At 33.4% G+C, this 24,147-nt stretch overlaps 3 protein-coding genes across 5 annotated transcripts; all 3 read right to left on the bottom strand.

Moving 5' to 3' along the window:
• Positions 1 to 264: 264 nt before the first annotated feature.
• On the bottom strand, positions 265 to 5,024 carry LOC113859376 (protein EARLY-RESPONSIVE TO DEHYDRATION 7, chloroplastic). Its single transcript, XM_027492169.1, has 5 exons — positions 4,974 to 5,024; positions 2,574 to 3,538; positions 1,773 to 1,939; positions 985 to 1,069; positions 265 to 460 (listed from the first exon to the last, which is right to left on the bottom strand). Exons 1-5 carry the CDS (start codon positions 5,022 to 5,024, stop codon positions 265 to 267), a joined length of 1,464 nt encoding a protein of 487 aa, XP_027347970.1.
• Positions 4,802 to 14,852, bottom strand: LOC113857355 (alpha-mannosidase). 2 transcript variants are annotated; one of them, XM_027489128.1, is made up of 29 exons: positions 14,607 to 14,852; positions 14,412 to 14,495; positions 13,982 to 14,070; positions 13,668 to 13,842; positions 12,861 to 12,980; positions 12,678 to 12,761; positions 12,514 to 12,585; positions 11,845 to 11,958; positions 11,652 to 11,752; positions 11,473 to 11,566; positions 11,194 to 11,361; positions 11,007 to 11,096; positions 10,711 to 10,776; positions 10,580 to 10,636; positions 10,281 to 10,500; positions 9,334 to 9,464; positions 8,786 to 8,851; positions 8,638 to 8,697; positions 7,812 to 7,883; positions 7,274 to 7,321; positions 7,004 to 7,123; positions 6,831 to 6,896; positions 6,466 to 6,578; positions 6,295 to 6,385; positions 5,952 to 6,062; positions 5,780 to 5,875; positions 5,662 to 5,709; positions 5,379 to 5,447; positions 4,802 to 5,246 (listed from the first exon to the last, which is right to left on the bottom strand). In XM_027489128.1, the coding sequence occupies exons 1-29, from the start codon at positions 14,823 to 14,825 to the stop codon at positions 5,058 to 5,060; spliced, it is 3,033 nt and encodes a 1,010-aa protein (XP_027344929.1). In that variant the 5' UTR covers positions 14,826 to 14,852; the 3' UTR covers positions 4,802 to 5,057. The 2 variants fall into 2 exon arrangements, with proteins under 2 accessions (XP_027344929.1, XP_027344930.1); XM_027489129.1 differs by having other exon boundaries at positions 5,058 to 5,246; positions 8,786 to 8,847; positions 9,330 to 9,464; positions 14,607 to 14,825.
• A 3,829-nt stretch (positions 14,853 to 18,681) lies between these two features.
• On the bottom strand, positions 18,682 to 23,888 carry LOC113858032 (26S proteasome non-ATPase regulatory subunit 4 homolog). Of its 2 annotated transcripts, none has more exons than XM_027490438.1 (10): positions 23,760 to 23,888; positions 23,518 to 23,631; positions 23,226 to 23,331; positions 22,877 to 22,991; positions 22,580 to 22,789; positions 21,501 to 21,813; positions 20,368 to 20,491; positions 19,864 to 19,967; positions 19,690 to 19,758; positions 18,682 to 19,044 (listed from the first exon to the last, which is right to left on the bottom strand). In XM_027490438.1, the coding sequence occupies exons 1-10, from the start codon at positions 23,769 to 23,771 to the stop codon at positions 18,994 to 18,996; spliced, it is 1,218 nt and encodes a 405-aa protein (XP_027346239.1). In that variant the 5' UTR covers positions 23,772 to 23,888; the 3' UTR covers positions 18,682 to 18,993. The 2 variants fall into 2 exon arrangements, with proteins under 2 accessions (XP_027346239.1, XP_027346240.1); XM_027490439.1 differs by having other exon boundaries at positions 18,890 to 19,044; positions 19,864 to 19,949.
• Positions 23,889 to 24,147: the final 259 nt, after the last annotated feature.

Below are 24,147 nucleotides of genomic sequence, written 5' to 3'. Positions count from 1 at the left end.
GAAGAACTAGTTTTCTCACAAAAGAAAATAGTTCGAACACAGAAATACAGTAACCTCCAAAACAATAAATACACATTGAGGAAGTTCTTTTCTACAAAACAATAAATACAGTCATCATATATATGGTAAAGAAAAAACATCAAATCCCACATCCACGTTTCCACCTATAACATATACAATTAAGAAGCTGTGACAATGAATAGCAGTGGCTTTTGATGTTTGGTAGGATCGTCAAAACCTTAAGTGAAGAATTCTTTCCATACATCACTTGGACCTTTTAGCCTTAAGTTCAGCAGCTGTAGCAGCAGCTTTAGCTGCAGATTTGGCTAGGACAGTAGGTTTTATAACACTCTTAGGATTAAGAGCCTGCCGAACTTTAAAAGCAGCCCATGCAGTACCCACAGCATGACCAGCAGCATCCAGTCCTTCACTTGTTGCCTTGGCAGCTTCTTCTCCATATCTGCGGTAAAAACATTTCCAAATTCCTCTCAACAGTAAGAGAAAACACTGCATCGCTATGTTGCATGTTTAAATTCTCAAAGCAGGTCATGGAAAATGGAAAACAACAAATTAAGTAACGCGGATTTCTTTAGTTACCACAGCAGTGTATAGAAGGCAAGCTAGAAAAGAATAGGACTGCTAGTTCCTAATAATAGCACACCCAAATGCAGTTTTCCTACTTCTCTATTTTCAAATTGCTAAATCAGTGGAGGTGCTTGGTAAGATGAAGCATTCCTACAAAATCTTGTAATTTATTGGCAATCGAAGATCTTAAACATTCTTGAGTATGACAGCCAGAATTAACTCTCTAATTCTCATTCATCATTCTCAACATGGGTTTTGCACATTCCAGGGGAAAATTCTGTCAAATGCCCTCATTATAACACCAGAGCAATGAATCATAGTATCATCAAATTCAATAACTAATTTCATGGTTTCTTCTATTAAGTGTTTTACACTAGAAAGTGCATCTATAGGCTTTACCTGTGACAGACAAGGTCGGTTGTCACAGTGGATGATGTTGACATGACACTTTTTCCTGCTACTTCAACAGCATCACACACTTTGCCTATTAATGAAAAAAATGTAAATTTCAAAAATAAAACTTTCCAAGATATATTTAAATAAGCATGTAAAATCATCAGTAAAATAATTAACTCAGCAGACTATAGCACCAACTAACTGTATCATGGCTGCTTTCACTTAAAGCCCAAACATGGAAGAGATCCCAACTTAATTTACATGAACCGATCAAGGTTAGAATAAGTGAAAGGTAAAGTGATTTCCAGTGGCAAAATTTGAGAGCCAATTAGTCACATGAAGGCACACAATCTTAATGACTCTATTTGCCTATTCACTGTCTTGCAAAAGAATTTTATCCAAATGATAAAGGAAATAACTAAACCAATGAATTGGCATGATTTATCCGAGGTCCTTTGTAAATTCCATATTCATTTTCAAAATTCTAATAATCTAATATAGTGAACAATTGTGCAACGTTGATGTACAAGCAACTATGGAATTCCAATGTTGAGTTCTCTACAGTCTACATGGACTCCGCATTAAACTTGGCCAAATCAAGGAGAAGCAAAAAGATATAGAGGGTTATTTAATTCTTTTTACTTTTTAATTAATAAAAAACAGCTTTTCGTTTATATTAATTTTCTTTCCTTTGTAAAGAAGATAGCGGGTTTTCAATTTCTTCCTTTCCTGCAGGATATCTGGCTAATGCTTAAATCAGCCTGCTAAAAGCCAAAGATTAACTGACATACTGAATCCATCCAATGATGCAAGCACAACTTCGCCTGGTAGAAGGCTGAAGAATTTCTTTCCCGCTTTTGAATTTGCCACTGAACTAGTGAAAAATCCTGAGACCTTCACAACACCAGTGAGGACCCCATTTGCTACATTCTCTGTCATTTTAGTCACTTTCTTAACCCTATACAAACATCAAGCCAAAGGACATAATATCAATTATATAAATAATAAATGCTCAAGCTGCCAAAAGATGACAAATAATTATTATTACCTTTCAAAGACTATATATAACTCGTCTAATAAACATTGGATAAACAGCATAATTAACAATTCTGTTTTTTCCACATCCTAATTTTTACATTCACTTCACGTCTCTCTCTTTCTTTTCTCATTGCATCATCACACCTCTCACTTTCTCTGTCTTTTTTATTCATATACTCCCTTCCTTTTTCACATATACACCCTTCTTGAGTGCAAAAATAAATATATAAATAATGAGTTCCATTATTCGAACCAATCAAAATTGACACCATTTTTTTACACTGTATATCATTATTCCTATCTCTCACTCACTTTTTTTATCTTTTTTCAATACACGCATTCAAAATATAAAGAGGCCCCTAAAAGTGTTTACTTTTAATAGTACATCAAACAATTTTCAAAAGGAATATATTTTGCTAAACTAAACACATGTTTTTATCAGCATTCAACAACATAAGCAACCCTCACCCTGCACAAAGCAACAAGAAACTAGACTTATTCAAACACAAAAGGAAAACAAAAAACAACAACAAATTAAGATGGCAATCACACACCTCTTGATCCGCGCTAAGGCTTGAGGACTAATCTGTTCCTGTGAAGTGGATGTCATCCTCGTTTTCATGACCTCATTTCCCCACCGCAACCGCTCCACCGTCACATCGCCACACCACAAAATCCCCTTAATCAACTGTCCAGAACCGGCAGCAATAAGCCTTGCAGCAGTTCCACTATAATCCTCCACATTAGGAGCCAATGTGGTCCAATATGCCGCACACATCTCCTCCATCAACTCCTTCTTCTCATTCCCTGTCTTCAAATCCGCTGGCGATGTCTCCAACGCTACCGAACCATCCAAAGCCTCCCCCTTCTTCTTTGCCTTCTCCGACACCTTCTGCACAGAAAAGCCACTACATTCCTCCAACACCTTATCCAGCTGCTTCAGCAAATCTTCTTGCCCCTTCGACGCAATCGTCAATCCATAGCTTAACACGCCAGTTCCGGAATTCCGGTCCTTACGGCGACTATGAGACTTTGCTTCTTTTCCTTCCTCATCGCTTGAGGAGGAGGACTCTTCCTCTTGCCTGGGGACACGGAGGGAAAAGAAGTAATGTGAGTCGTCGACCTTGACAGCGGCCTCATCCTTCGCCAGCGGCCATTGGATCTCGTCTCCTACGCAAGCGTAGACGGCGACAACATTCTGGTTCTGGCGAAGGCACATGACAGTGAGTTCGCCGCAGGCGAGCTCAACACTGTAGTCTTTGTCGATGAGGTGGAGGATGGCTCCGGGGACCTTGATGAGGACTTCCTCGGTGGCATTGTCAGGAAACAGGTCTTCGACGAGGTCGCTGACATCGACGGTGGGGTAGAGAGAGGAGGTGGAACGTTGGGGGTTCGAAAGGAATGGGGACGGTGCTTCGGGATTCGAATCGATTGCCTCTGGGTACAGGGATTTTCTCTGGTTAGGTTTTTCTGACGCCATTGATGAATGCAACTTCCAACTTTCAAGGTCGTTACCGTTCTGTGGATTCGGAGTTCCGAAAGAGGAATGGAAAGAAAAACATCAAAACGACACGTGGCTTTTGGGAGAAAGCAGGTTAACTGCCCAGGAAATTTCCCGCGTCGATACCGGTACGAAGCTGATTGTTTTTTTTTTTTTCCTTTTTTTTTTTCTTTTTTATCTTGTCTTTAAGGTTTGTGGGTGGGTTGTGAGAGTTATTTTTTGAACAAGAAGTGAATGATAGTATTTTTACTAAAATATTATGAATAGAAATGTTTTAAAATTTTTAAAAAGATTTGTATTATTTTTTTAATTAATGATAGTTTTATTTAAGAAAAATAACAAGGAATTTATTTTTATTATTATTATTATTATTATTATTAGTTTCGTTAACTAATTTTCAAACCAACTTTAAATATACAAAAGTTGTAATTTGTAAGTTAAAAATAAATTAACTAATTTTTTTAATAAAATTTTACTATTATTAGTTATTTAAATTTAATCTTTTAAATAATTTTAATGATTTAGATAAACATTTTTATATAAAATAAATATTTTTATATTATTATTAAGATAGATAATGGAGGATCATCTTCGCTTGAAGTCACAGTAAGCTTCACATTTTAATCTGTTATTTCATAATTTATCCATTTCTTAGTGTTTGTTGAATTATTTTTTATAAAAAAAAAAATTTGCGTTGTATTGTTTAAATTAAAATGATTGTATATTATTCACGTTAGAGACGTAATTGATTTAAGTGTGTTTGGTATATGAAGCTTATAACATTTATTTTGTCAACTATATTTAAATTAAATTTTTTTTAAAAAAAAATTTTCTTAAAAATTAAATTTATAACTAATTTGACTCAACACTAGATTTAAAATTAACTTAATATAAAATATTAGATTTAAATATGATTTTAACTAAAACCAGATTTTAAAATGTTTTTAAACTAAATCTAAAATTTAAAATTAATTTTAAACTATTTTAAAAAAATTAATTTAAAATTTAATATATATAATTACTTTTTGTGGTGGATAAATAGTGCAAAGTAAAAAAATATAAATATAATTTTAATATAATATGAATGTAAAATAATTATATTATTAATTTAGTAAAATATATGCAGATATAATTTTATATTAATTATTATAAAATTTATTTTTTAATATAATAATTCAATAATAGTATAAAAAATATTTATATTATATTTTACTAGATTTAAAACCAATTTTAAATCAAATCTAAATTTTAAAACTAATTTTAAAAAAATAAAATAGATTAATTTAAAGTTCAATCTATATTATTGAATTTAAAATGAATTTAATTTGGTTTTATACAAATCCAACACACCCCTAGCCTAATGAGTAAAAAGGGTTTGGACCTTGGATATACAGTTGCAGCGCAACCAACTTAGGAGTCAGCATTCAAATGTAGAGTCCACAGATTAATAAGCCTTGAGGCCTTTCCAACAAGAAATAGAAGACAACAACTGATAGAGAAACATGTTTATTTCTTCAAATCATCAATATGTATTATTTTAAAATTTCAACAGGAAAGTGCGAATTTCCATGGGAGCAAGCTCAACAACAAAATCGGAATTGCTGACAGGGCGACCCCTGACTGCTTTAGGTTCTTGCCCTTTGTCCCCCTCAACGTTCCATTTCATCTTCTTCATTTCTGATTTCTCTTGGTTAGCTGATAAACTTACCTCCTTCAACTCCTTTATCTGCATAATAAAACACCAAATCACCCATTACAAACCTGATTGACCAGTTTCATAGAATGAAAGTGAATTAATTCAAAATTTTCTAATCTAAGAAACTATCTGTGCATCACAAAGACAAGCCAAACTATGTACCGTTTTACTGGCAAACAACTTCTTCAGTTCAACTTTGGTGAGTGTTGAATACTCAGCATCTTCACTTGGCTAACCACATTGAAAGCATGAGAGAAATATAAGAGAAGTACAATATGAGAAATATAGATACAGAAAAGAGAGTACTTTTTACAACTGAATTACCCTAAAATATGTCTCAAGGCATGAATTGGTATATGATGCTGTAGATTTTTAGTTATATTACTTTGGATTGGTTCATCAAAAGTAAATAGGAAGAGGATGATGACAAGTTTGATAGATTTACCTCATACAGATGTGCCAAACGAAGAAGCACAATTCCACCATCCAACTCCTGCAAAAATATTTAGTTAGAGAGAAAGAGCGAAGAGTCTTACAGCATTTTGTTGTAGCATTTAATCTACCTCAAGAGTTATCAGAGCAACATTGGGAGGCAAGCTGTAATTTGGATCCGTGGTAGTTCCTTCGGTCAAATGAGAGGACTTCCAATTTTCCACGTTCTGATTAATAAATACCTCAGAAGTTTTAATATGGTGATGACTGTTAATCCGTGAAGTACCTACAATTGAGTCATACCTCGTGTGTAAAAGCAAGTAACATTGGTGAGTAGATTTCCTGACCAGTTGTGCGACGCCAACGTGAACCAGCTCCAAGCTTGTGGATGCTGACATAGTAATTTCCTCTGACCTGATATAGCATTTAGGATGAGATATGACAGAAAAAGAAGATAAATAATCCATAAATGCTACATATAGATAAAAGAAAGGTAAATAGTTTGTTTCTACTTTCTAGCTTTTCTACTCAGCTGGTTAAAGGGAGTGTTTCAATCCACATCTTTTGAATAATAACCTAACTTTTCATACAGTTGATAGTATGGAAGATGCATAAAAATTTAAATTAATTGGTGACATTGCCATACTGTTAGCCCTTCACATGTCTTATTATTGTCCACGCAAACTTCTTCATCAAGTGCTTCTCCTACTCCTCGACTATCATCCTGGAGAATACGCCTTCAGTAGCAAAGACTGAGGGTTAATATCGTGTATGCAAAAAATGATCTTGAATTAAACAATGAAAATGGTATGCATACCTATGAAGCATCAATTCCACCTCACCATCTTTGATGCTGGACCCACCAGTGGCACGATCAACTAAGACTGAGAATTCGGATATCTTATCCTTTGTATAAACTCCAAGATTAAGCTGGACAGAAAAAATAATCAGAATAGTTTTATATAAACTTAATCAAGATTATCGAAACTCATCAACAATGAAGCAACAGAACTAATAGACTCCCCATCTCTCTCTTACACACACATCTCAAGTTCTGCTGATTGGTTTTAGGATTGGATGCCCTGATATAATTGTGTTGCTTGTTTTTCATTTTCTACCCCTAGATTATCTGCAATGAAAACCTAAATTCCCAATGAAATTAAGAAAGTACAAGAATTTTACTGGGTAATAATTTCCTGCTACTGGTTGAGTAACTTGAAGGGGCCAATCTTCCCTATGATCTCGAACCTGCATTGACAATTTTAATATGCCATGTAAGATTGTAAGTTAATGTTTGAATCTGTTCTCCTCAGAGGATTTATTATAAACAGGAAAAAAAATTGAATGAGCTTTACTCGTTTCAGAAAATCTCTTCCATTAGAATCAGTATAAAACTCCTTGTTTGTGGCCATATTTGCTGTCATTTGTGTGATCACCTCTTTTCCAACTCCATCATCAGTAGGAATTGGACCAATCTTCATAGAAAAACTAAAGTCAGAACTTCATTTGTTATTTTTAAAAGAGTCCAGAATTCAGACTCGGCCAATTAAAAGTCACAATATTCTATTTTCCTGGTATAAGACAGAAGAGATCTTTTACAAGACCAGGCAGGCAATGCAACTTACAGTGAATTCGATTTCAGCATGATCTTTGCCTTTGTAAAGCCTGGTAACCTGAAAATAAATAAATAGTAAGAAAAATTTATTCATGCCATAGTAAGGCATTTAAATATTTAATCATATTTAAGGAGATGAGTTTCAACTTTTTCCACTGCAATGATCTTAATTGTTTTTTCTCCCAGTAATGTGAAGATTTTCAATATTAACAGTAGTGCTAAGTGCCATTCAGTGAGAATGAATGAGATCCTAGATAATGTAATATGTCTCCCTGCTTTCCAATTTTCCATGCATCCATTCCATTTTCAGCATTAGAATCTGTGTGTACATGCATGCATTTCTTAGCTCAAGAAATGGATATTGAGATACATCCTCTAAACACCAATATTCAGCATTCATTGCGGTGTTTTGAAATCCATACATTTATTACAACATAGAATATATGGGACTTACCAATACAATAAAAAAATATATGACAATCTTTAAACTGACTCTGAATGCAAAATACTTCTTGCATCATGGTACTTAAATCTGCTAAGTTACTGACCTGGTAAATCCAAGAGCTAAATGTCTGATGAACTTCATCAACTATTGGTCCATGGATTACGGTGGTGGGCACCTGAATACCAATAAATCATAATGCAAATGTACAGACAACAAATATAGTATAAGAAATACGAAAAGCTTAAAAAGAAATGGAAAGACAGTTACACCTATTTTGGACAAATTTCTCAATAAGTTCAAATAGGATAAAAAATAAAGAAGTAAAATGAATATAACCTCTCTAATAGGTTAAAATCAACTTATGTTTTCCATCCTTACTTTGTTAGAAGTTCTCTCATTTAACTTCTCTAAAACTTGAGATATAGAAGTTATTTTTAACTTATGAGAAAAGTTTTGGCCCAGTTTGGATATACTTTTATAGAAGTTCTTATAAGAGAAAAAAAAAATTCAGTATAAAAAATGAATAAAACTTCTTTCATAAGTTTGAAATAATTTATACTTCTCTATTTTTGAAGAAATTTTGAAAAGTACTCTCATTTAGTTTTTTTAAAATTTGAAGAGATAAGTTATTTTTAACTTACTAAAAAAGATTTATTCATTTATTATACTGATTTTTTCTTCTATATGGACTTCTTCATAAATTCACCCAAACTGGTCTATTCATGTTACTTTATATTTTTTCTTAGAAGTACTAATCTAGAAGTTAACCAAAACTAGGCCTTAGTAAGAAAGAGAACCAGAACATTACCAAACCCAAGATACTTTGAATGGTTTTTTTGTCAAAGTCATATCTAGAGGTTAGATAACCACGCTATATTATCTTTTATAAAACTAATGCCACAGGTTAATAGATTAAAAAAGAAACTTACTGATCTTGAAACAATGCGTGGAGGGGATCCATCAGGCCGGAATATATATGCACCAGAGGCCTACAGGAGAAATCAAACCATTGAAGCATACACTGTACTAACTTATTTTTTTATTAAATTGAGTTGTGTATGCAAAGAAATCACACACCTGAGAATCACTATCACCATTACTAGATCCATACCAGAGGTAGCTTTGCTGAATTGGTATATCTACCTGGGAAATTTTTAAAATCATGAAATGTTCCCTACTACATCCTTGAAAGTATGTCTTGATATTAAATCAGTACAGCTAAACGTAATTGAAAAAATATGCCTTGAACATACTTGTTATACACTGAAATATATTACCTATACTTACCTGTAGAATTTACATGATTTTATGCATATGAATTCAACTGAATATATACCCAACCATGCACAAAATAAAGGTTGATCTTGTTGTGGAATATGAAGCTTTGAAGTTTGATGATTGTGGGAACCTTTTGTTAAAAGATGAAAATAGTCTTCACTACTTTTACTTTCTGATCCATCTCAAATACTCAAATAGAAATTCAACTTATTCTGTATATTTATTGAAGGAAACATATGGTCCACTATGTTTTGGTTTGTAATTTGGAAATTTGCCAAGAATGAGAACTCAATGAACGCAAATTAATAACATTTTTCTGTGCTGTATGAACTTGCAAAATTACTTACTCCAGTTCTGGAATTATACATCCGTTTGAGTTGGCCAGTGGTTGAAGAAAAGGACATCTTTAAATTTCCTGGCCCTATGGTAATGGTCTCATTCATACTACTGAAGCGTGACAGATTTTTTCTCCTAGTTCCTGTCAAGTTGAAACACCAATGAAAAATATTTTGCACTTGTTGAGAGTTTACATCAACAACATATATGCCAAAATAGAGTTTGTAAAGGTTAATACAGACCTTACTTTTCAAACTAACTTTTAGGGTTGAATTTCGTCAAATCCAAATTTAACATGGTATTAAAGTCTATTGTAAATTCGATACTAGACCACATTTTAATTTTTAAATAATAATAAAAAAAATGCCCCATAGATTTTTCTTGTTGGTTCCATAACTTTCCTAGTGCAATATAGGAAAAAAATTCAGTTCTATAATCTCCTCACTCTAGATGTTCAATTTTAAGTATAAAAGGATGTGTTGAGATCTCACATCAAGCTTATAAAGGCTAAGCAATAAGGAGTTATTTTATATGACAACCATGATAAAACCAAAGCATTAAGCACTACTGAGCAAGGCCTAAAAAAGGATTTCTGCATGAAGCTTGGGATGCACGTGTCTAAAAATATCTTGAATAGACATAGTCTTTTCAAAAGAGGCCCACAATGGGGGGTTTAATCACTATGTTTGCTCAGAAAGCATCTAAACATATTATCTGGGCCAAATGGAGTTAAAAGGAAACCCAACACACGATGCTTCAATTAGTGGGGGGGGGGGGGGGGGGGGGGGGGGAGAGTAAATATACATAAACTTATCCCCATAAGTGAAGAGACTGCTTTTACGATTTGAACTAAATGATATGATGTCAAAAGGCAACAGCCACAGGGAAAATGTAACTCCCCAAAATTAAATAAGACAGTTACTAGACTTACAAAACAGCTGGGAAATTAGAACTATACCTTTTCCAGTTGCTTTAGAAATGAAGTACGTACTCCATCCAAGTGGAGGTACTGACACCTGAAAGAGAAGCCAGTACTTTGGGGCTTGTGTTGGAGACAGCCCCAAATATGCCTTCACATAGAATTTTCTTAAATTTGTTGTAACATTGTCCACATCCACATACTGTACTTCAAGGTTATTGCCGGATGAATCTTTAACAACAAGATTGGCATCATTAACCTAATACAAATTGTCACATTCAGCACGATATTGAAATTGATTTATCTTAAGATACCACAAGCAAATGATATGCACTCACCGGTATTCTGACAATATCTGTACGATTCCATCCAAGTGGGTTATAGACCACTACAACCTGGAAATAATTACCATTAACACATGATAAATGAAATTTAACCAGAATTCTTATCTAAATTATGAAAGTATTACCAAACTCTTCGCTTGAGGAATACTGTCTTCTGTTAGAGGGCAGTAACTGATATTGAGTAATTGACACTGCCAAAATCCAATCATAATGATAAAAAAGGAGAAAAATAATTAAAGAATAAATAATAAGGGACTAACTATATAAGCTACGTAGAAAACAGACATAAGATGACAAACAAGTCCAGTAGATATATCTCTAGCTTACAGAAATCAGAACCTGCTCAATTTTTTTTTAGCAAGACACTTAGACAAGAATAAATATTTATTAAGAATAGAGAAATTATTTTTTGAAACATTACCTGGGCAAATGCTGATGCAGGTGCTGAACACCGATCACCTGATTTCTTGCTTGTAAGACAGGCCAGAGAAGAACTAACAACTGCTTCAGTCTGTAAGAAATCATTGCTTTTGGAAAATTAACCAGATAAACAAATGCAGGACACAAAATGTTAAATTTTTAATTTGGAAAAGTTCCAAGTCCCAGACCTTAGAGGCTCCAATGGCCAGTCTTTTGGCATAGTCATTGGTTGTATGCTGCTTGGCAGTGCCACTGACAGCATCATGATGTTGTGCAATTCCAAGAGCATCTCCAAGGTCAAAAGTTTGGTATTTGGTTGATTTATTTCCAGCCAAAAATTCAAGTTGACGTGCAGCCTACATCAAAATATTAGCAATGTCTTCGATTTAATTAAGAATGTTTTGAAACAAACAAGAAAAATCCATCAAATGTTAGCATTGTCTTGGATTTAATTAAGAATATCATACCAAATAGTATCCACTTAGCATCCTAACATATCGCTTTAAGGCTGGGCGACTGGTGAAAAAACCAGTCCAATAAGCATTTGGTGCATCGGCATACCTATAAGAAAATATACAGGAATGTGCATAATTGATTCAGAAAGATCACAAGCTGCTTTGCAACCAAAACAATAACAGACTCTTACGGGAAATAATCATCTGTTTTCAGTGGCCATGTTTGATTTGCAGCATTTTTGGCATTGGTGTAAATAGATGGAGTAGAATACAAGACATTGACTCTACCATCCTGAAGATTAAACCACAAGGAAACGTATTTTTACTCAGTGTGATGTAATCAATACATGTATTAAATAATTGCTTGGATATGCATACACTTACTTTATTAACATAGTGAATTAATTTATCCATTTGCTTGAACCAAGACTCTGCATATTGGTACCGGAAATCATCACCCATTGTCCACATTATATGGTTTGTCCTCGTCACATTTGCCTACAATATGAACAAGCAAATTAAATTTGCTCATTTTGGTATATTTTGAGTGACAAGGAAGCTAGTTGTTATATGAAATGGATCCTCTCTGGTTGAATTTCACATGACATGGTCATATTTAAATTTTGTGCCTGCCTCTTACCTAATCCAAAGAAAATAGGTAGGGTATATTTAATGTCCAGTAAGGTGCATATGAAAACACAGCTTCATTAATCATTTATTTAATAAGCTCTAATCACACAAGGGTTTATACCATATATTTGAAAATAAAACTTCTCGGATAAGGTGGTAAAAAGAGCTTATTGTAATAGTAGTTATGCTGCACATCATATTGAAATAAGCTGAAAAAAATTTATAAAAGTCACAAGTTATTTGTATAATTCTTCCAAAAAGGGTCTAAGAGAGAGAGAGAGACAGAAAATTTAAACATGATCTGTCAGTTCACGGCAGATAGTTCATTCCCGTTTGTATAAATGGTACACTGATTAGTCATTAAATACAACTAAGGAAAACTGCGTTCTGTATTGACAAAATTCTTGGATAGAATGGGCCTACTTGGGCAGTAGCGGCATTAATAAAATCTTTGACACGCTGTTCAACGTTGTAGTCAAAAATACGAGGATCATCCTGCAATTATAAATGGTAACATGAAATGAGCCATGTGCTTAACAAAAAATATGCAAAATAGCATCAGCATTTTAAGCATTGAGTGTTAGAACCTGTAACGGAGCAAAGTCATTATCGACTTCAAAATCAAAACCATTTGGAGCACTGTAGTGAACAGGAAAAGCATTGGCAAAAATCTGCAATAGACCCAAAATGGTGAAAAAAAACTATATAATTAGTCACTCTATTCAAAGCAAGGTGCAAGGCATGATCACTATTGATGTTCCAATCCAAACCTGAGCTGAAGAACCAAATGTTTTGGACCCTCGCCAAACAACTTCAAGAGACTTATCAGCTTTACGCTTAGCTCTGTCCTGATAATCAATCCTAGCGAAATGCACAGAATCAAACCCAAGCTGCAATGGCAAATAGAAACAGATTATTCATTTCTTTCTTTCTTTTACTGATAATCACAATTATGCAATTAATCTTGAAACGCAATTCATTTGAGAAAAACAGTATCACGGCATTGATATAATATTTTAATCCCTGTAACACGTTGTGAATATACAATATTACTAATTTTTTTAATTTTCAAAAAACTTAATTCGTTGAACCATATTATTATATAATCATTTAAAGATAAAGATAAAAATTAGAAAAGATAATTAATATATGTTTAATTTTTCTGAAATAATAAACATTTTCAAATAAAAAAATTAAAATGACAACTATCATGAATAAAAATTCGTAAAATGTTTCAGAAGCACAAATTGCCCTTACCCGGCATTTTCCTTTATGTACTAAACAATACAGTGTATATTGAATTAAAATTGAACAAAATTAACTTCAGATTATTGAATATAATTAAAATGCACGTCTAAATTAATTTAAGCTACATAAGATTATTAGAATGCTTTTATAAAAAAAAATAAAAATTGCAAGAATGAATTTCATAACTTTAAAACATATAAAAGACGATTCTTCTGAGTGGAAGAATTAAAACAATTTGAAGAAGTAAAATAAGTGAAGTTTGTATTTTAAGAAGTAAAAGCATACAAAAAATTCCATGTAAAAAGTTGGGCTATATATAATGAACCCACCTCAGCCCCTAACAAGTAAGCCTGAACTGCAGAATGTCCAAATGGATCAATCTGCCATCCAACACGAGGGGTCTTATTAAACTGATCCTTTATGAAGCGATGACCCAAAGTAGTTTGATCAATCATGTCTATGTAGTGGCACGTGGCTTCATCGTGCATGCACCAACCACCATTTCTGCCGACAAAAAACACATCAAAGTCACATGTGTAATAAGATTTCGTGATCTTTATCTCTTACACATTCAAACACACATCACAAGCTGGACCACAACACAAGGGACAAAAATGCTAAAGCTCTATAGCAGTACTAGTACATGAACTCTAGCTGCCCTGCATCCACAAGCTTTCTCACCCCCTCTTGTATTTCTGGACTTTGTTCTACCCACCATCGATGGAAAAACCCCTGAAAAATTATTTCACAAAATTAATTGAAACCCTCCATTGAAATTATTAACTTTCTGATTCAAGTTTATGAATTAGAGTTTAATGCTATTTGAATAATATATTCTCTCAACACCTTTTGTAATCAAGACAAAGATAAGATAAAAAAAGTAGATAAAATAGATAATACAGCAGAAAAAGATTGATAGAGAAATGCGTTATAAAAAGTGTATTGAAAATTTTATGTATAAATGTTACAAAATTTCCACACCCTCACCAAATTTCTGTTCCTTCTCATTTTAAACTGAACTGAACTTTTGACTCTTCATATCTCTCTGTACATTCACTACACAAAATATTTACCATTTCAGCAAACACAAACTTTCTATTTGGATCCTTCTGAAGAGACACAACCACCGAGTCCAATACGTTCTGAACACATGCCCCCTACAAAACAATCAAGCACAGAACAAAATTTTCATTTCAAGTTTGAACCCTAACAAGTCAACAACTATATGGCTATGTTCAAACGCTCAGAATTAATCTTATGAGTCTAACCTGAATACTATTGTTTGACCCAACATAGTACTGATCCACGGTCTTGAGCCAACCAACATCATCGTGGGAATGTGGAACCAGGTGAATGTTCAATTTTCCTGGCACAATACCAGCTCCAGTATTATACTTTATGTACTGAGCACAAACTAGTGTGCCATAGAAACAAAGCAAAAGAAAAACAGAGAGAGACTCTGCAGCTAAAGTTTTTGTGTTTCCCATTTTCCACGCCCAACCTATGCTAAGTCCGTGGATAATATAGTATGCATTTATTTTATTTTATTTATAGAAAAGGATATAACCAAAGCTGAGAATTGGCCCAACATTTATATGAATAATAATATAAAAAAAAGTTGGCATTGGTTGGTCCATGCCTAGGAGTGCCGGCCTATTAAATTCATGTTGATAGAGATTATCTCAAGGTTCGCAGCATGGGAATTCAACAAAACACAAGCTGTAAAGAGCTGGTTAGAAAATAAAAAGAGGAAATGTCAAGTAACTACTCGTTTTATTAAAAAAGTCACTTGTTTTATGTTTTATTATTATTTTGGTTATACCAAGAGTAAAATGAATGTTATTTTAAAATTTAGGATTAACCAAAAAAATTTACTATGTCGAAGGTTATTAAAATATACGACCTATACTACTAAAGCTAATGGATAATGATATTTTGACCAAACACATACCCTCATATGCCTCCATATTAGTCGTCGTTATCATTGGATTTAATTCTAGTTTGAGAGGTTGAATGGAAATCTTGATGTAACAAAAAAGACAAAAAGTAAAAGATAAAAGAGAAGTAAAAATAAAATAAATAACACAATGAAGAAATTTTTTTAAAAAAAGTTATAAAAATGTTAGATCAATCTATTATTAAATTTATTAATTGAATATATATAATAACTTTTTATAAATGCTCTAAATTACCAAAAAGAAAAAAGAAAAAACTCACCTATTTGTGATATTTTTCCAATTCCCAATGTGACATTCGATAGAAATACCCAGTATCTAAAAATGTAAAGATATTCTCTCCCAAAAAGTTTATAACACTCTTCACAGCTTTTTTGTTATATATTTTTCTTTTGTTTTCTTACTTTTCTCCCTTATTATAAAACGTGTTGTAAAAATAACATTCTGCCTATAATTTGTTTATGGAGATGCGAAGACACTTGAAAGGCACTGTCATTTTCCTAATTAAAAAAGGCCTTCAATGTTTTATTTTATATGATTTGTCAGTCAACAGAAATTGAGATATTTCTGTGTACATTTAATTTTCAATGCTATACAGGTTGCGTAAAGTAAATTAATAAATAGTTTACTTTTATTTTAAACGTAAAACTTACGTAGCATAAAAATTTAAATAATTACTCAATATAAAATAGTAATAATTAAATGATTCATAAAGAAAAATTCTCGTAACCTTTCATATGACAGGTACTTTCTGGTCAATTTTCAAACTTCAGAGATGGAAGTAATGGGATCTTCTTGTATCACATACACATGATTTTTAACTTAAGAAAGGATAGCATAACCCACAATTCATCCTATCTTTATAGACTTTACCAGAATAAAAGCAAATTTCTAGAAGAGCATAATACTATAACTATTGACTTGATTGAGTTGCTTTGGCTTTTAGCGTTTAAGTTTTGTAAGAACGTTCAACCTTGGCTATTTAACATTATATCTTTTGTTGTCTTATAAATATCAAATTTTTAGCTTATTTTAAATATTTAAATGTAGTTATATTTTTTATTAAACATAACATAAGGTTTTTAATCAATGGTTGAGATGAGCTAAAATTTACATATAGGATATAACTAGTAGCATATGATTTCTATAGGGTTGTTATATTTTCATATCCAACAAAAAAAACAGAGAGAACATGAATGGAAAAAATATAACTTAAATTTTACAAGTAACTTTAATTTAAGCAAAGTTATTATTTTCTGCCCTCTTTCTCCCTTGGCTCCCATGGCTCAAGTTCATTTGTAATATCTGTTTCATTCTCGGTTGAGTTATTTTCATTTGTTGAAATGACCTTGAATTAACTGATGTCATTTCTAGTTGTTCAATCTACCTCGAAACATTGAAATTGCATCTGGTTTTGTGACATTATGCATGTCAACATGTGTTTTTTGAATTTTAAAGTCCTCGACAATTTTTTAATGTAACGGATATAGTTTCTTTGTTTTTTTTCTGTGATGTTTGATTTGTTGTACTTATCTAACGGGTTTAAAATGCGATGGAGATTAGAAGAACTGAGGTCTCAGAATCGAATGAAAAATAGTAAGAAATGAAAGAAAATGAATCAAAATATTGCAATAATTGAGTCCCTTATGCTGCCTATGCTTGAATTGAAAACTTTGTTAGTTGATTGGATGTAGATGTCGTAATCAAATTGAAATTTGTCTATGTGCTGTAGGGTGGCATATTTTGTTTTCACCTGTAATTCGTCCATTATGCAAGTTTGTTGGAGTGCAAAATCCACCTTATTTTGGGACCAGTGATGGTACATTATTTTTAACTGTATATAGCAGCTAGCAATGTTTGTTTTAATATCATTTTAGTTGTTTAAAAAATTATTAAAGTAGGCTTGATTCTCTTGAAATTGCAATTTGTCCTAGGTAGCTTGAAGACCCAAAGGGAAATCTAAAATGGTGCCCAAAATATTTGTGAGGTTTGAGGAGGTAGGCTCCACCCAGACCCACGAATTGTAGTTATGATGCCAACTATTATATTTTTTATTTATCATGTCATTTATAATTTTTTTAGTTTTTCTATTATTTGTATTTTTCTTCTTAGTTATCTCATTCTTGACACATTCACTCCATTTTGGGGATTGAAATAATCTTTGATGTACATTTTTTTGTGATTATATAAGATGGACAAAGTTGTAATTGTAAAATATTTGAGTACACAATCATAAAAAATTAAAATGAAATTAGAAAATCTGTAAATACTAAATTGTAAAATTTCAAAAAATGGAGTAACTCCGTATAAAATAAATCTCCTTTTTTTCTTAAATTAGTTAAACAATATTTTATAAAAAAAATTCAAAAGATATATGAAACATATTTTTCAAGAATTTTAGAGTAGGATTCCATTAATTGATTATTTTCTTTCTTATATTTTTTTTAATGACCTCATAATCAAATGGACTGACATTGGTCCAACATTTGTACTAGAGATGACAATTCTCGTTGTTGGTTGGGAACTCTATAGAAACTACCCTCAATTAAAATCTTGAATGAGAAGATTCCCCCCATCCTCCAAAAAAAAAAGAACAAAATTAGGAATATAAAATTTCCCAAAATAAATAAATTTAGGGAGGGATACGAAAGCATACTCTATCCCTTAGAGGTTCACATATATTAAAAATTGTGAAATTATCTTTATTTTTATCCAATATGGAGGGGGGGTAAAAACCTCATTCTAAACGACAATAGTTATTTGAGTAATATTTAATACAGAGAAATTAGTAGTTATTGCAATTGAGTTCTGATATGTACACACGACAATTATCATCATGAGTGATTGTGAGGGTGCAGTAGAAAATGTGAAAAAATTGGTCAATGAAACAGAATTTGGAGAAAGTACATTCTGCTAGAGATGGAATCAACCCCACAAAGATCATTTCAAGACAATGGGAACTAATCATTGTTCACGAGGCAGAATGGTTTGGCAGGGGGATGTTGAACAGTAGAACCATGCATAAGTCTTTCATATCAATATAAGATGACTGAAAGGAATACTCTAATGACACTCAAGAATGCCTTCATGTGTGTCAGGAATTCAAGGTTGTCTTTTATTTTTTTGGTATTTTTAATGTACAAAACACCTACAAGATGTATATGTTGTATTATTACATACTTCTTGTTTGGAAATCGACGTGCAACCAAATCACGAACATGAACAAATCTCGACTTTACATGAACATCTAATAAAAGTCTGCCTAGCCAAACTGGGTTATAGGACCTTGCATCACTTGCCCATGCCATTTGGAAAATTCGGCAAATAGCCATCTTTGAGTGATTATTTAATCTCTAATTATAGTTAGAGCATTCCTCATAATACATACATAAAAGGGAATCTATCTGATTTTATTATCCGTTCTGTTTGGCAGTCACATAAAAGACCAACGAAAAGGCAACGCATCGGCGGTACGCATCTACTGATAAACGAAAATAAATAAATACAACAAATTAAAAAAAAAAAGGATTCATGTAAATTTCGTGATGAGATTGATTAATATTTTAGAAAGATGCAGTAATCTTCATAATAGGCGTTTGACCTGATGAATCATCCACACATAATAAAGAGACGTCCATTTTAATCATGCTACCAATATGCTACCAAAGGAACAGAACGAAAACAGCAAAGAGACTCCAGATTATTTCTTCTCCTCCTCCTTTGGTGGCTTGTCTTCATTCTTCTGTTGAGGCTGATTGACAGCACAATCAGAAAAATGTTAAATAGCAAAAATGTACCAAAATACCAATTGTTTGAATTTTAACATGCGATGTGAAATACTGCGCACAAATGTGCTGCGTATCACTTTTATATAATTCTATTAGCCCATTAAATAAAATAAGATTTATTTGCACATGCACATATAAATTTTCCATTTAGTGGAAACTCTTTGTACACTTTAAGCACCCACCGCATTCACCCTCCCCTCTTCACCTAACCAATTTCAGCAGAAAAAATAAATATGAACTAAAACTGAATACTTTGTGATAATGATCAAACTTTCCCATTAAGCATGTATTTATTTTCTCACGCAAAATTTGTAAGGAAGGACACTTGCTGATTATGCTGTCACAACCATATATAAAATTCCACCTACAGCTATAGTCCTCAAAGATCATTTAATAGAATAAAGATAAAACGAGGATTTGCAACCTAAGACGCCGCAAAATCCAATTATCACTGAATAAAGAAAACAAAATATAAATTAAAAGAAGAGGGGAGAGATGAAAAAGAATTTGTGGCTAATCTAGGCGAAGCCAAATTTAAATATGCCTACACCGGAATATGTAAAAAACTCTTGTCAAACCCAATAATATTTTTCCATAAAAAAACTTACCTCAGACTGATTTTGCATTGAAGCCAGCAAATCTTTCACAGATGGGTCATTTGGGTCAACCCCAGGAAGCTGCAAAAGCAATGAAATATTATTCAGCGCAGAACATATTGCAAATCATTCTATTAATACATTTAAACAAAAACATGGAAGAAAAACAGGATTTATCAGACATACCGACGCAAGGATAGAAGATACAAAGGATTGATCTGCCAACAATTTACTCATGTCAGACTGGCTTGCTGAGTCCTTTGTGCCATCTTCTACTGACAATTGGAGAGCTCCAAGCAAGAAAAGACAAGAATTCAGTGAAATCAGGATAAAAACTACGTAAAAAATGTTAAATCATAGAAGATAACTATACATGATTAAACAAAGTTAAATTATCGGTACATAAAAAACAGAATGTATATAAAAAAGCCAAACCCTCAAACAAGGAGAGTTAGCTCAGTAAATATGTAAAATCCATACATAATCCCTATGAAAGAAATGATAGGTTCAAGATCATAAATACCCACCTTCAAACCCAAAAGATTAAGAAAACTCTCTATCACTCTTGACTAAACCAAAATTGAAAGATTTTTTCTCAAATTCCAGAACCAGATCAATAATCAAGAAACATAATGAGAAAGCAGTCATCCATGTTTAAATACAGAATGATTAAACAACATAAAAACTTACCTAGAGCCAACTCAGGATCATCAGCAGCTGCTTCAGGCATATCTGTATCTCTCTCATCCTGGTTTACTGCAGGATCATCCATTGACATTGCAAGCGCCTGCTGTAGTAGAGCATTCTCATCATCCTGTTTCGATTTGCAAGTCAGTTCACACACAGCAAAGACTATTGCCTGATACCTATTTATGGGATGAATGAAATTAAACCAAAACAGCTTGATCAAGAAGCATTTTTTTTTTCTCTTTCTGTGGGGGGAGGAGGAATACATACACAGCAGACATTTGTTGCCATTCATGTTGAATTGCAGTTAGAAAAGCAACCTGTTGCTAGGAATAAGTTATCCAAACTGCCTGTTTACTCATGGCATCTAGAACTTAATAATAGAAGTCATTGGCAAGTTATTTTATATGTATTAGCTTAAACTACCAAGAAAGGGGATAGTACATAGAATATATTGCTAATGAGCTAGAGAAAAACACAACTATTCCAAAGTTAGTTATTGGATCTGGATGCAACACTAACAGCTCGATTGAGGCCATACATAATTCACAGATCAACATAATTAGTATGCGAATCACGATGGTGATGGGTGTAGAAATCTGAGTTAATCATTATGAATCACATATAACACAAAAATAGAAAAAGATAATACAAGTAGCAAGGTGAATTATTAGTGTTAATGATGACAAAACTGGTCATAATTATGAAACACTAGAAGAAGCAAAAATTGTTGACTGAATACAGATGATACTATGGACTAAAAGGAGATGTTCTCTAAATATTAAATCACTGGAGTGATCAGGTGGGTCATAGCTAATGAAGTTGCTATCACTGGATTAGTTTGGACAACAGCAGGTTGGAAGAGGACAAATGATGGGATAGGTGTGGTTTGGACTTTCATGAAGTGACTAGCTCCCCAGACTCCATAAATTTGTAAGTTTTACTTAAACCATCCAATAAATAAGAAAATTAAAGTTACCCAAGGTCCAACATCAACTTTTCAAGGTTTCTCGTGAGAAAAATACAGCAAATAGCACAACTAATTGTTTATGAAATTAGATAATTGTTTGTATAATTCAAATAAGAATAGGTCAAAACAGGTAACAAACATGGCTAAATGAACAAATTACACCAACCGTCAAATCATTCGTCTTGGTCTCAGCTTCAGAAGCTGCTGCACTGGCACGTTCAGTCATTGTTGTATCCTGTGTGCTAGCTTGCTGTTCACCACCTTTCTCCTGTTTGGAACCATCCTCTGCTGCCTTTTTGGCAGCTGCTTCCTGTCTGGCTCTCTCCTCTTCCATTGAAACTCTTAGAGCAAGTGCCAGTTCAGGATCTAAGTTTGGATCAACACCAAACTCAAATCCAGATACACCACCAGCTGCTGCTGCAGCAGCAGCTGCTGCAAAACCGCTTCCTCCTTCCCCATCACCAGTAAAAATAGGAGTACTGCCACAAAGCAAGGTTACTTAATTATCCAAAAAGTTTCTTCCATGTGTGTGTGTATGTGAATGCAAAGAAAGAAAGTGACTACAGCAGATGCATGGATAAGGTAGGCTCTAAAAACAAACAAATACCATATTGAGAAAACAAGGATATGAGAGAAAAACGTAGAATGAGACAGGGCTCCTCAATTTTTTCACCAGTTAGACAAGGAAATACCAATGAGCTGAAATCAACAATAGTATATGTAGCTGCAAGGAAAAACTCTTAATAAATGTGTATATTGATATTCTGCTTCAACCAAGTACACCAAACAACTGCACGGACTGCAGAAAACAAGGAAACAACCATTGCTCCAGGGGAAAAGTAACTGTCTTGCAATCTAAGAGAAGACTCACTGTCTCAAAACATGAATTGTATGTGACACAAAACTATTGAGAGAGAGTGAGCAGTCTGAAGCATGTCATTAATGGTAATTAGGTTTATCAAATAAAAGAGTTGACCTTAGAGGGAGTTTTGAACTTCCAAACGGGTCTAAGAAAGAATTTATAATTATGGCTATATGGAGAGTGAGTAATGAGCTGAGGAAAGAAAAGGTTAAAAGAATATGCACAAGGGTCCAAAGTCCAAACTTTCCTATCCGAGTTACAAGAAAAGTGGGCAGAATTGAGTAGAACCAGCAGAGATACAAGAACTTTTCTATTTCTCAAATGAGAATTCAGTTCAAATGGGAATGCTGAGTACAAAGGAAGAGAAAAATAAACCTACAAACCTTATTAGTATATCAGAAAGCGCATTTGGACCTGGTGGAACATGAACAATGTGGCTGGTATCATTATTGTTAACAGCTGCAAGGAGTGCCTCCAGTTTCTCTGTCTTCCCCTCATCTTCTTCACCAAAATTGACAATGTCAAGTGCTACACTATTCTTTTTCAACTTTCTCCCAATCATCTCCAACATTTTCTTCTCATGCTTGACAGGACTAAAAATCACAAAATGAGATAATTACAGGGAAAGCAATTACAAACAAAACAGTTCCAAATAACGCAAAAGAAACAGTTATTCACACCTTCCAGCAACGACAATAATCCTTTGCTGCTGCTTCTTATTCTGCCGATGCTTAAGAGCCAATTGTGCCACCTGAATGCCAGCAGCTAGGTTCATCTCGCCACCAATTTCTAGTCCTAAGAAGAGAAATTCCAAACATAAATCAACTCTGACATGAACAGAAGAATCCAACCATAGAACGAAACACCATAAACTTTTTGCTTTTCTAGCTCAACATTTATATTAATAAAGTTCATGACAGTTCAATCGCACTTATAGGCACCCTATAACAGTAACATTACACATAGCATTCTATTACTTGTCAGATTCGACTGCCACTCATCCAAAAAATTCAAGAAACAAAAGCTAACCATGCATGCAAGCTAAGATCTTGCCCAAATCACTTGTAGGGGTCACCAAAACACGAACGCCCTTTCCTGCCATCGTGAGAACTCCTACCGTATTTTCCGGATTAGACTGAATCATTAAAAAAAAAACAAAAGAAAAAATCCATAAGCACAACTGAACCCAATTGCAATTATCTGAACCTCCAATTGACCTTAAAACCTAATTCTGAAAAACAAAAATATGTTTTACATTGTATTTTTCGTTAGAAAAAAAAAGTTTAATCAGGCACAGATAATACGAGTGTTAAGGGCTCACCTGGGTTTTGGCACCACAAATAAGATTGACAGCGTCTGCTTGGGCTTGAAATCGAGAAGGAGCGTAATCCCCGTTACGCATCCATTCCGAATTGTCAATACAGATTATCGTCGCCTATTATTACACACAATCAATCGCAGTTAATTATAATAATCTAATGAAAGAAAATAAAAACCCTAATATTGGATGAAAGTAATGGTGGAGTTCACTGAAACTAAGAAAAAGGGGAAACCAGAGTTTACCTCGAGCACCATCTTTGAAGTTTCAGAAACAAAAGATCGAAGAGATAGAGAGAGAGAAGAGGGAAGAGAACTCGGGTTTACTTGGTAGACAGGGTTACTCCGCTCCGGTAACTGGGTTTCAATCTGCTGTGACCGTACGTAGCACTCACTTCATTTCCAAGCAACACTTAATTGCCACGTAACACAGGGAATATTGAAAAGGAAGTATGCTAATACTAATTATTGTTTTGTTCGGGTTTTGATTAAAAAAATTAAAATTTTGAGATGAAATCGACGATAATGTAGTTATATAATTATCTACTTTTTTCAAAACCTCCCCCAACACACTCTCCTCCCACACACTTTTTATCCATTTGCACGCAACAATGTTAATATTATTTACTTACGT

This window comes from Abrus precatorius, unplaced genomic scaffold (assembly GCF_003935025.1).
Source record: "Abrus precatorius isolate BTA unplaced genomic scaffold, Abrus_2018 Scaffold2, whole genome shotgun sequence".
NCBI lineage: Eukaryota > Viridiplantae > Streptophyta > Magnoliopsida > Fabales > Fabaceae > Abrus > Abrus precatorius.
This window is presented reverse-complemented; position numbering and strand designations above follow the sequence as displayed.

Coding starts and splice junctions, on each gene's coding strand:
- LOC113858032 (XM_027490438.1), bottom strand. Junction 22,992..23,225: donor GATCTTAGCTTGCATGCATG/GTTAGCTTTTGT, acceptor TTCTCTTCTTAG/GACTAGAAATTGGTGGCGAG. Junction 19,968..20,367: donor TGATCCTGAGTTGGCTCTAG/GTAAGTTTTTAT, acceptor TCTTGCTTGGAG/CTCTCCAATTGTCAGTAGAA.
- LOC113859376 (XM_027492169.1), bottom strand. CDS start 5,024: ATGTTTCTCTATCAGTTGTTGTCTTCTATTTCTTGTTGGAAAGGCCTC. Junction 1,070..1,772: donor TGCATCATTGGATGGATTCA/GTATGTCAGTTA, acceptor TTTCATTAATAG/GCAAAGTGTGTGATGCTGTT. Junction 461..984: donor ACCGACCTTGTCTGTCACAG/GTAAAGCCTATA, acceptor TTTTTACCGCAG/ATATGGAGAAGAAGCTGCCA.
- LOC113857355 (XM_027489128.1), bottom strand. CDS start 14,825: ATGGGAAACACAAAAACTTTAGCTGCAGAGTCTCTCTCTGTTTTTCTT. Junction 8,698..8,785: donor ATGGTGATAGTGATTCTCAG/GTGTGTGATTTC, acceptor TTTCTCCTGTAG/GCCTCTGGTGCATATATATT. Junction 6,579..6,830: donor TAGCAGGAAATTATTACCCA/GTAAAATTCTTG, acceptor TTTTCTGTCCAG/CTTAATCTTGGAGTTTATAC.